Here is a 12,271-nt window from a genome sequence, read left to right on the forward strand (position 1 = left end):
GGCGTTCTCTCAGAGGAGCAGATCCGAGTGAAAAAGATGAAGAAGAACGAAGAAGAGACTGCACGCACGTCTGCCGTGGTGACCCCCACCCCGGTGCCGGAAGTGGTCCCGCTGGCGCCCGAGCAGTTGGAGATGATCGAGAAGCTGGTGGCCATGCAGAAGCAGTGCAACAAGCGCTCGTTCATCGACCGGCCCAAAGTCACGGTGATTGTCTCTGAGTGTCCCAATCCTTTGACGCCATAGGGCAAACTACTAACATATGGCATGCTTAGTTATCTTAAACAGTTTTGATTGACAGTTGCACTAATGTTAGAATTGGTATGAAATCGTCATCTTGATATGGAGGTGGAATACAACATTTCTGCATTCCACAATATTTACACAACACCTCCGCATGTTCAAAGACATGTTAGCCAAGAATACTGCAAAAAATATTGTTACGGTTGAATTTTGGCCAAATTAACTGTTTGTCATCCAGACAATTTTTGATAGTTCAGCAGCTCTGAGCACATGGCGAAATCTCTGCATTGTATTAGGTATTTTTATTTGTTAAATATTGATGAATTGAATCATTTGTTCATTTATCTATTGATGTCTTTGTCTCATCTAATTTCCAGCCGTGGCCCCAGAGTCAGGACCCCCAGAACAGGGAGGTGCGGCAGCAGCGCTTTGCCCACTTCACTGAGCTGGCCATCATGTCGGTCCAGGAGATAGTGGACTTTGCCAAGCAGTTGCCTGGCTTCCTAGAGCTCACCAGAGAGGACCAGATTGCCCTGCTGAAGACCTCAACCATTGAGGTGAGTCATCGTTTTTCTAGTGCATTACTCTTTCCCCTCATATTCTCAAACAGGTTTGATAAAGTGGTAAATACAGTAATAACAAATGCCGGCTTGATATTGTTTTTCGCCTTTTAACCCCCCCCAAAAAAACAACACATCTAGTCAAGACCACTGGGAGGGGGGAATCATGTCCTGCTCAATAGCATTGTTTGTTTTCAGGATCACATGTCTCAATATGTCAAGTAGATTATTTACTTTGCTCAATGTTTCTCACTTGATCCCCAGTCACTGAGATGTGCCTTGTTTTTCGGCAGATCATGCTGCTGGAGACATCGCGGAGATACAACCCTGCCATTGAGAGCATCACGTTCCTGAAGGACTTCAGTTATAACAAGGAGGATTTTGCCAAAGCAGGTGAGATGTTCATGATCCACATTCAAGCTGCAATCAGTCAAAAACAAGTTGCTCGCCTTCAACTCCCTCCTGTTCTATACCCCAGGGGGTCCCCCTTTTAACATAAATTACATTATTTTAAAAATGTTATGTTGTTTTGAAGGTCATTTCCTGCAATTCCATGTAGTTTAACAATATTCATGACATATTTTAGGTAGGCTAATGATGGATAAGGAAAATGAATTCTATACCCGTTTTCCCAAAAATGTTATTCCGCTTACAAATGTTATATTACAGTTTATGAACACTCAATTTAACCCTCAATCTTTTACGAAAAGTGAATAGATCAAATGAAAGCGACAGTCACACACATGACTACTCAAGTAAAGTCACATTTCTTTGACTTAACTTTAGAAGGGCGTAGCTCAGCTTCTGAATGTCATGGAGACAAACCAAAGATATCCCCATGTGCATCAGTCGTCTTTCTCTGACATTTTACACCTTTTTTTTTTTTTTCTCTTTAAAAAAAGAAAATATACAGTACCAGTCAAAGTTTGGACACAACTACTCATTCAAGGGTTTTTCATCAGGTCATCTGATGCAGCACTCATCACTCTCCTTGGTCAAATAGCCCTTACACAGCCTGGAGGTGTGTTGGGTCATTGTCCTGTTGAAAAACAAATGATAGTCCCACTAAGAGCAAACCAGATGGGATGGCGTATTGCTACAGAATGCTGTGGTAGCCATGCTGGTTAAGTGTGCTTTGAAATCTAAATAAATCAGACAGTGTCACCAGCAAAGGATCATCACACCACCTCCATGCTTCACGGTGGGAACCACACATGCGGAGATCACCCGTTCACCTACTCTGCGTCTCACAAAGACATGGTGGTCACATTTGGACTCATCAGACCAAAGAACAGATTTCCACTGGTCTAATGTCCATTGATTGTGTTTCTTGGCCCAAGCAAGTCTCTTCTTATTATTGGTGTCCTTTAGTAGTGGTTTCTTTGCAGAAATTCGACCATGAAGGCCTGATTCACACAGTCTCCGCTGAACAGTTGATGTTGAGATGTGCCTCTTACTTGAACTCAGTGAAGCTGTGGTCCTCATGAGAGCCAGTTTCATTGCGATTGATGGTTTTTGTGACTGCACTTGAAGAAACTTTCAGAGTTCTTAATTTTCCGGATTTACTGACCTTGTCTTAAAGTAATGGACTGTTGTTTTTCTTTGCTTATTTGAGCTGTTCTTGCTATAATATGGACTTGGTATTTTACTAAATAGGGCTATCTTCTGTATACCGTCACGTCACAACACAACTGATTGGCTGAAATGCGTTAAGAAGGAAAGAAATTCCTCAAATTAACTTTTAACAAGGCACACCTGTTAATTGAAGTGCATTCCAGGTGACTACCCCATGAAGCTGGTTGAGAGGGTGCCTAGTGTGCACAGCTGTCAAGGCAAAGGGTGGCAACTTTGAAGAATCTCAATGTAAAATATATTTAGCTTTGTTTAACACTTTTGATAGTACATGATTTCATAGTTTTGATGTCTTCACTATTATTCTACAATGTAGAAAACATTAAGAAACACCCTTAAATAAGTAGGTGTGTCCAAACTTTTGACTGGTACTGTGTGAATATACACTACCGTTAAAAAGTTTGGTCACGTAGAAAAGTCCTAGTTTTTGAAAGAAAAGCACATTTTTTTTCCATTAAAATAAAATCAAATTGATCAGAAATACAGTGTAGACATTGTTAATGTTGTAAATGACTATTGTAGCTGGAAACAGCAGATTTTGTTTTTAATGGTGTACAGAGGCCTATTATCAGCAACCATCACTCCTGTGTTCCAATAGCACATTGTTAGCTAATCCAAGTTTATAATTTTAAAAGGCTACTTGATCATGAGAGAACCCTTTTGCAATTATGTTAGCACAGCTGAAAACTGTTGTCCTGATTTTAAAGAAGCAATTAAACTGGCCTTTAGACTAGTTGAGTATCTGGAGCATCAGCATTTGTGGGTTCGATTACAGCTCAAAATGGCCAAAAACAAAGACCTTTCTAATCAAATTCGTCAGTCTATTCTTGTTCTGAGAAATTACGGCTATTCCATGTGAGAAACTGAAGGTCTCGTACAGTGCGGTGTACTACTCCCTTCACAGAACAGCGCAAACGGGCTCTAACCAGAAAAGAAAGAAGTGGGAGGCCCCGGTGCACAACTGGGCAAAAGGACGAGTACATTTGTGTCTAGTTTGAGAAACAGACGTCTCACAAGTCTCAACTGGCAGCTTCATTAAATAGTACCCGCAAACACCAGTCTCAACGTCAACAGCGAGGTGGTGACTCCGGGATGCTGGCCTTCTAGGCAGAGTTCCTCTGTCCAGTGTCTGTGTTTTGCCCATCTTAATCTTTTTTTTTTTGGCCAGTGAGATATGGCTTTTTCTTTGCAACTCTGATCAATTAGCCTTTTAAAATGATAAACTTGGATTAGCTAACACAACGTGCCATTGGAACACAGGAGTGACGGTTGCTGATAATGGGCCTCTGTACGCCTATGTAGATATTACATAAAAATCAGCCGTTTCCAGCTACAATAGTCATTTACAACATTAACAATGACTAGACTGTATTTCTGATCAATTTTATGTTTTTGTAATGGACCAACAAATGTGCTTTTCTTTCAAAAACAAGGACATTTCTAAGTGACCTCAAACTTTTGAACGTGTATATATATATATATATATATCCCTCAAATCAAGGAAGATCCTGCAACCCCTCAAGGAAACTTTGGCGCAACCCTTGCCATACTCTGTAGAGACATTGACCTTTTACCCTTAACCCATATTTGTTTCCCTCTGTTTGTATTTCCCTCCTCTTTCATCCCCTCAGGGCTGCAGTTGGAGTTTATCAACCCCATCTTTGAGTTCTCCAAGGGGATGAACGACCTGCACCTGGACGAGGCGGAGTATGCTTTGCTCATCGCCATTAACATCTTCTCTGCAGGTCAGAGGTCAAGTGGTATGCTAGTGTGGAACAGAGCCCATATGCAAGGTCCCTTTATTACAAAGGTCTGGACATCGTCGTAATCATTAGTGATTCACTGATGTGGATATTCTGGGCCGATACCAATATTCAATATTTTCTTTGCAATATCGATTTTTAAGCTATTATCGGCCGATACCAATATTGTCACTGACATATTGTGCATCCCTAGTAATCATATGCGGAAGCGTCCCGAAAAACAAACAAATTAATGGGAACAGCGCCGTTTTTAAAGATTCTACATGGTGTCAGGTGAAAATATGACCAGGGGTCAGGAAATTATGTAATAAGGTCGCTGTAGATATTTTGAAACTTTTCAATAAATAGAATGACAGTTAATGATACAGTGCCTTCAGAAAGTATTCATACCCCTTGACCTATTTTTAAAATGGACTGAATATATTATCTACACATAATACCCACATAATGACTAAGTGAAAACCAAGTTTTTAGAAAATTTTGTAAATTTATTGAGAAATGAAATGCATAAATAATGAATTTACATAACTATTCACAACCCCTGAGTCAATACATGCTAGAATCACCTTTGGCAGTGATTACAGCTGTGAGTATGTCTGGGTAAGTCTCTACGAGCTTTGCACACCTGGATTGTACAATATTTACACATTATTACAATAATTCTTTAAGCTCTGTCAAGTTTGTTGTTGGATCATTGCTAGATAGCCATTTTCAAGTTTTGCCATAGATTTGTAGGCCTATTTAAGTCAAAACTCTAACTAGGCCACTCAGAAATATTGAGTCATCTTGGTAAGCAACTCGTGTATATTTGGCGCTTAGGTTATTGTCCTGCAGAAAGGAGAATTTGTCTCCCAGTGTCTGTTGGAAAGCAGACTGAACCAGGTTTTCCTCTAGGATTTTGCCTGTGCTTAGCTCTGTCCTGTTTCTTTTTATCCTAAAAAGGTGTGAACACCTTCTGAAGGCACCGCATGCGTTTGCTGAGGAGTTCACTACGTATGTGTCTTTTCACTTTGAGTGAACGGTAGCGGCACGGAAAGTTCACCATCAAAGTCATTTTCACTCGCCTCGCTGGTCTCTGCCTAAATGCGAAAGAATTCTAAACAAAGAGTTTGGGATATCAAAATATTAATGTCTTGACCTGGGTACTACAAAGACCTTCCCCATATGTAGAGAGTAATATTCAACAGATATCTATGCATTGTATTAGGTATAAAACATTCAGCTGTATTCGTGTGTTTCCCAGACCGGCCCAATGTGCAGGACCATGAACTGGTGGAGCGACTGCAGCAGCCGTACGTGGACGCACTTCGTTCTTACATCATGATAAAGAGACCAAATGTGAGTGCCCTAGTTATATATGATTTAACTTGTACAAGCCGCTATGTGTAGGTTTTGAGGATTCAGTTGTCACGTACACCCTTGAGTCTGCATTGAGTTGAATTCCGTTTTCAATTCCAGTCGGTACAGGAAATGTATTGAAATGCAGGTTATGAGTGGGAAAATCCAAATAGAAAGTAATATGAAAATGTTAGATTTCAAAATACAAAATGTAATGGTCCCCAACACTGAATTATGAATGGGGTTAAATTAACCTCTCTCTTCCTTCTAGGATCACCTGATGTTTCCACGCATGCTCATGAAGCTGGTCAGCCTCCGCACCCTCAGCAGCGTCCACTCTGAGCAGGTCTTCGCCCTGCGCCTCCAGGACAAGAAGCTCCCGCCGCTGCTATCTGAAATCTGGGACGTCCACGAGTGACTCCGCTGATGCCCTCACGGAACTCTGCTGCGCTTCGCAGACATATGTACTTGGATGGACACTAACATTGGGTCTGTCTTTCAAGTGTTGAAAAAAAAGACTTGCGAATGAAGCGACGTCTCCCAGGCTACCCAAACACGACGAATCAAACCTACAGATTGGTTGCCGGATTGGAGGAACATTTTTTAATTAATTTTTTTGTGTCTTCTGTGCAGTTTGGCAGGATATTGATGCTCCTCTGTCCTGCAGACTGGGACTAATCTCATGGGGGAGGTTGGGGCATAGAAATGGAATGAATATAATTGGTATTTCTATGGGTTGAGGATTGTGCACACCTGATTTCTGTCCCTCGCCCATTCCGTTGTATTGAAGGTGAGACGGCTTGTGGTGAGATTGTGCTGCCATGGTCAGTTTGGCTCAGACTTGCTAGCCAGTGTTAACCATTAAATCTGTTGATAGTCAGTCTCATGATAGACATCTTTAACGACAATTGCCATGAAGCTTCAATTGCCATGAAGCTCCACTCTCAGATCCACATCATCAATGATAACCCCATAGTGAAAATAAATGGAAAAATACATGTTATAGCCCTGTGTTGCAATGGGATAGGATATAGAGGTATTTTAACTGCTGCCCAATGTTAAGAAATGTCTTATTGGTGCCCACTGTCCAGATGTATGTTAGAATGGTAGGTCACCTGCTTGATACTGTTGCGATTTTAGCAGTTTAATATTCAGCCATCTGATTTGTTCTCTCGGAAGGAACAGGAAAGCAATTCTGATTGGTGTTGAATTGTTTAAGGTAAAGTGATGGTATAGAGATGCGTAGTCTACCACTTCCAAGCGCAGGGCCCCCACCAACCATTTGTAAATGCACTCAAACATTGATTTCCATGTACAAAGTATATATTACTATGACAAAATATATATATTTAGTATGCCCACAAGTGAAGACATCCATACAAAACGACTGTACAATCAACACTCACTAACGCACAAGCAAGCAGTGATTTATTTTTAAGCATGACTGGGTATGTGACGGACAAGTTGAGACCTTATACACTGGAACAACTTCAATGCTACGCTAGTTAGTAGTAAGCTTAGGCTATGGGTGGGGGCACAAAAAAATCTGAACTCATCATGCAGTGGCTCGTGGGTCTGCTTACCCACAATCTGCCCCGCCTACCTTGCGAGCAAAACATTTTAGTGCTCCTCCCTCATGACAGCAAAGAGAACACATTTTAGTTTTAAAGTTAATTTCCTGCAATTCTACACATTTTGCCTTAGGGCGGAGGCAAATGTTCGCAGTTTTTAATATGATAACTGATTTATCAACCGGTCGGTAATTTGACCAGGCTTACTTCAAGTTTGGTATATTTAGCTGGCTGCTAGACTATCTAATTAAGTGACTGCTGATGCACAACCAAATTTTTAAATTGCACTTTGTCTTTTATTATTGTAACTCGCAACAGTAAGTTGAGACCCCATCCCTGGTCTAGTCATATGTACGGTCCTCCCCTCCACCAAATCAGCATGATTCAAGACATCTGAGTTGCAACTTTGTCTAAAATGTGCTTTGCATCCCACAATAGTTGGAATAGCAAAATAAGTAAAATTGTGCTCCTTGTGTGGGCACCGCAGTGTTTTCTTCAACAGTAACATTTCTGGGTTACACTTTATAACTTCAATGAATAAACCATTGTAAATGTTTAAATGCTTATATACATTATGAATGTCTACTAATAATGAAATACTCAATAGTTTAAAACTATAAATGGTTATTCGTGAATGTTATTCTAGTCTGACCCATTTGATTACTAATAAGGCCATTCTAACGTTTCACTCGACTAAGCTCTGTTATTCATCTTTTTTTTTCATGATGCTGTTTCTATCACAGTCCTTTGTATGATGATGACTTCTCTAATGTGACACTTTTATTAAACAAACGTTCAGAAGGAATTAGAGAAGGAAAGCTTTTTTTTGTTGCGATTTCTGAGTGACAGTTTTGTCCATTCCTTACCTTACAACTCAAATCAGTGTGAAATAGAGGAGAGTTGAGGACTCAGACAAAATGGGGAGATTTATCATAAGTTGCACAATATGTCAAAGTAGCACAGAGATAAGGGAGTAAGATATATGGAACAATTACTCGATGGAGCTTTCAGTTAGGAGAAGAAATGCAATTATTTAACAAATATGATCTTGTGTGATATTAGGGTTGGTGGACGACAAATAGGAGACCAATGTCAACCATCAGGTTATGGCTATTTGTTTTATTTAGTTTGGGTTGATATTGAGACTGTCTTTTGATCGAGCTGACTCATAACCTGAAGATGGTTCTTCTACACTATTCAAAGGGTTTGCTCTTCCCTGGGCATGCGTGTGTGGAGCCATCTATTTTCAATTACTCTTGAGACAATGTCTCAACCATACAATCCCAGTTTTCCTATTTTTTTTCCCTTCAATATGTAACTCATACCAGCGAATGATTGTCTGCATTGAAATTACATTATTTCAGTATTTTCAATATTAATAGAAATCTAAGCATTAACACAAGGTATGCCATTAATGGTATGGGGTCTTAGGTCTAAATGATGTTTTCAGTTGTTTGGAATACACAATGTTCCTTGACATTATTGTTAATACTGTTGGTAACTGAAAGTTGATTGTAATAGAATTTACGACATTCTGGTGTGCAGAACTCATTTAATTCCTTTCTCTACATCTTAAAGGGTGAAGCTGTAAACGATATTGACATAGAAATGCAAACTTATTTGATTTTTTTTTTTTTAACACTTTAGGACCTATATTCTTTTATATGTATAAATTAAAACATGACACATTGTAGCCTATTGCCAGATTATATATTTCCGAAACAAACATTTTTCCCGATTTTGCTCTATTACAATTCCAACATTAATAAATTGTAATTGTTCCTAGTTTTTTTTTTTTCAATATGCTGCTTTTAAAAATATATATTTCAACACTAGTTGAAAGAAATTAGTTAGTTCTCTTAAATGTATCACGGCCAGTAAACCGGTCTTGGGAATTGATTCACCCACACTTGCTTGTTGGGTGTTCTGTGGTCAAATCGCAACAGAACTGTTGACTGCTCTATTTATACATTTTTATCAGAAGAGCTTGTAAATACAGAATGAATTTGGGTAAGTTGGAAACTACCTTGGCATTTTACTGCATTGACAAGTATTTACTCTATTACACAGTAGGCTTCATGCAATTATAGTTGTAGTCCTTTTGGGGTCTATTCTTGTCATTTAAATTATGCTTAGTGACAGCTCCCAAATATACTGAACAAAAATATAAACGCAACACGTAAAGTGTTGGTCACATCTTTCATGAGCTGAAATAAACAATCCCAGAAATGTTCCATATGCACAAAATGTTTTTCTCTCAAATGCTGTGCACAAATTTGTTTACATCCTTGTTATGGAGCATTTCTCCTTTGCCAAGATAATCCATCCACCTGACAGGTGTGGCATATCAAGAAGCTGATTAAATAGCATGATCATTACACAGGTGCACCTTGTGCTGGAGACAAAAGGACACTAAAATGTGCAGTTTTGTCACACAACAAAATGCCACCGATGTCTCAAGTTTTGAGGGAGTGTGCAATTGGCATACTGGCTGCAGGAATGTCCACCAGAACTGAATGTTCATTTCTCTACCATAAGCCGCCTCAAGTTGTTTTAGAGAATTTTGCAGTATGTCCAACCGGCCTCGCAACCGCCGACCATGTGTAACCACACCATCTCAGGACCTCCATCCGGCTTCTGCACCTGTGTCTGAGACTAGCCACCTGGACAGCTGATGAAACAGGAATATTTCTCTCTGTAATAAAGCCGTTTTGTGGGGAAAAAGTAATTCTGATTGGCTGGGCCTGGCTCCGCAGTGGCTGGGCCTATGCCCTTCCAGGCCCACCCATGGCTGCACCCTTGCCCAGTCATGTGAAATCCATAGATTAGGGCCTAATTCATTTATTTCAATTGACTGATTTCCTTATCTGACCTGTAACTCAGTAAAATCTTTAAAATTGTTGCATGTTGCGTTTTAGATTTTTGTTCAGTATACATTGTAATGATGACTAAAGGTACACTAATCAAGTTTTAGTTGCTAATGAATTCAGTGTTGACTATGTTTTCTCCTTAAACTACACAATCCTTACAATATTTCTGGCCATTTAGGGGACCCTTTTTGTCCATTAACTAATTTCAATGAATTAGGCCCTGCATTAAATATTGGACTAAGAACTGGCAATAACACATCCACCCAATGTGGCACAATGCAATCATTTGACTAATACATGTAAAACATGTATAAAAAAGGGTGTGCTGCTCTAGTGGCAGCAAAGTCACTTTATAGCTCCCTGTCCCGTTTTCCCAATGACCTATGTGAAGCTAGCCATAGTAAGGATTACCCACAAAAAAAAGTCCCTCATTGAAAGTGATGCAAATGGATACAAATAGACTTCAGAATTGCATTTGGGGCATACTTGTAATTCCCTGTACAGCCTTACCTATGGATTGGGGATCAATGAAATGGGGTGTCAGTCTACTCAGTGATACCTACAGAACAGTGAAGAGTTTACACAAATATTAGCATCGTAGCTCATATTGCGGGACTCTGAAGCGCCAACTCTAGGTCCAAGAGGATTCTAAACAGCTTCTAACCCAGCCATAAGACTCCTGAACATCTAATCAAATGGCTACCCAGACTATTTGCATTGCCCCCCCTCTTCTACGCTGCTGCTACTCTCTATTATTATCTATGCATAGTCACTTTAATAACTCTACCTACATGTACAGTACATATTACCTCAATTACCTCGACTAACCGGTGCCCCGGCACATTGACTCTGTACCAGTACCCCCTGTATATAGTCTCGCTATTGGTATTTTACTGCTGCTCTTTAACTACTTGTTACTTTTATTTCTTATTCCTATTTTCTAAACGGCATTGTTGGTTAGGGGCTTGTAAGTAAGCATTTCTGTAAGGTCTACACCTGTTTTATTCTGCGCATGTGACAAATAAAATGTGATTTGATTTTGATTTGAAACCACTGTGAAATGAGCCACATTAAGCTTACCAATTAAGCCACTATGTGTATTGGACATTCATATTGCACGGTACAGCCTTACCTATGGATCCTGGATCAATGAAATGGGGTATTAGTCTACTCAGTGACACCCACAGAACACAACTGAAGGATTACACAAATATTAGTGTCGTAGCTCATATTGCGGGACTTTGACTGTGGGAAATCACAGTTAAACGCTCTACAACACAGCTTTCTCTGGCCCTTAACCTGGTTCTGAACACCTCCAAAACAAAGGTCATGTGGTTTGGTAAGAAGAATGCCCCTCTCCCCACAGGTGTGTTTAGTACATCTGAGGGTTTAAAGATTGAAGTAGTCACCTCATACAAGTACTTGGGAGTATGGCTAGATGGTACACTGTCCTTCTCTCAGCACATACGCCTAGTTAAATAAAAATAATAATAAACATATCAAAGCTGCAGGCTAAAGTTAAATCTAGACTTGGTTTCCTCTATCGTAATCGCTCCTCTTTCACCCCAGCTACCAAACTAACCCTGATTAAGATGACCATCCTACCCATGCTAGATTACTGAGATGTAATTTATAGATCGGCAGGTATGGATGCTCTCGAGCGGCTAGATGTTCTTTACCATTCTGCCATCAGATTTGCCACCAATGCTCCTTATAGGACAGATCACTGCACTCTATACTCTTCTGTAAACTGGTCATCTCTGTATACCCGTTGCAATACCCACTGCTTGATGCTTATTTATAATACCCTCTTAAGCCTCACTCCCCCCTATCTGAGATATCTACTGCAGCCCTCATCCTCCACATGCAACACCTGTTCTGCCAGTCACATTCTGTTATTAAAAGTTCCCAAAGCGCACACATCCCTGGGTCACTCGTCTTTTCAGTTTGCTGCAGCTAGCGACTGGAACGAGCTGCAACGAACACTCAAACTAGACAATTTTGTCTCAATATCTTCATTCAAATACTCAATCATGGATACTCTTACTGACAGTTGTGGCTGCTTTGTGTGATGTATTATTGTCTCTACCTTCTTGCCCTTTGTACTGTTGTCTGTGCCCAATAATGTTTGTACCCTGCTCTGTGCAGCTACCATGTTGTGCTGATGCCATGTTGTGTTGTTACCATGCTGTGCTGTCATGTGTTGCTGCCATGCTATGTTGTTGTCTTGGGTCTCTCTTTATGTAGTGTTGTCTCTCTTGTCGTGATGTGTGTTTTGTCCTATATTTTTTAATCCC

General features: G+C 40.1%; 1 protein-coding gene across 8 annotated transcripts in view; it reads left to right on the forward strand.

Moving 5' to 3' along the window:
• nr1h3 (nuclear receptor subfamily 1 group H member 3) overlaps positions 1-8,638 on the forward strand; it is a 23,921-nt gene extending 15,283 nt beyond the window's left edge. For 5 of the 8 annotated variants that reach the window (XM_014174756.2, XM_014174751.2, XM_014174755.2 and 2 more), the window contains 6 exons: positions 2-210; positions 618-797; positions 1,094-1,193; positions 4,064-4,192; positions 5,439-5,533; positions 5,805-8,638. In XM_014174756.2, the coding sequence (XP_014030231.2) occupies positions 2-210; positions 618-797; positions 1,094-1,193; positions 4,064-4,192; positions 5,439-5,533; positions 5,805-5,951 (860 nt within the window). In that variant the 3' untranslated portion in view covers positions 5,952-8,638. 8 annotated transcript variants of the gene reach the window in all.
• The last annotated feature ends 3,633 nt before the right edge of the window (positions 8,639-12,271 follow it).

The sequence above is a fragment of the Salmo salar genome, chromosome ssa26 (genome assembly GCF_905237065.1).
Source record: "Salmo salar chromosome ssa26, Ssal_v3.1, whole genome shotgun sequence".
Classification (NCBI taxonomy): domain Eukaryota; kingdom Metazoa; phylum Chordata; class Actinopteri; order Salmoniformes; family Salmonidae; genus Salmo; species Salmo salar.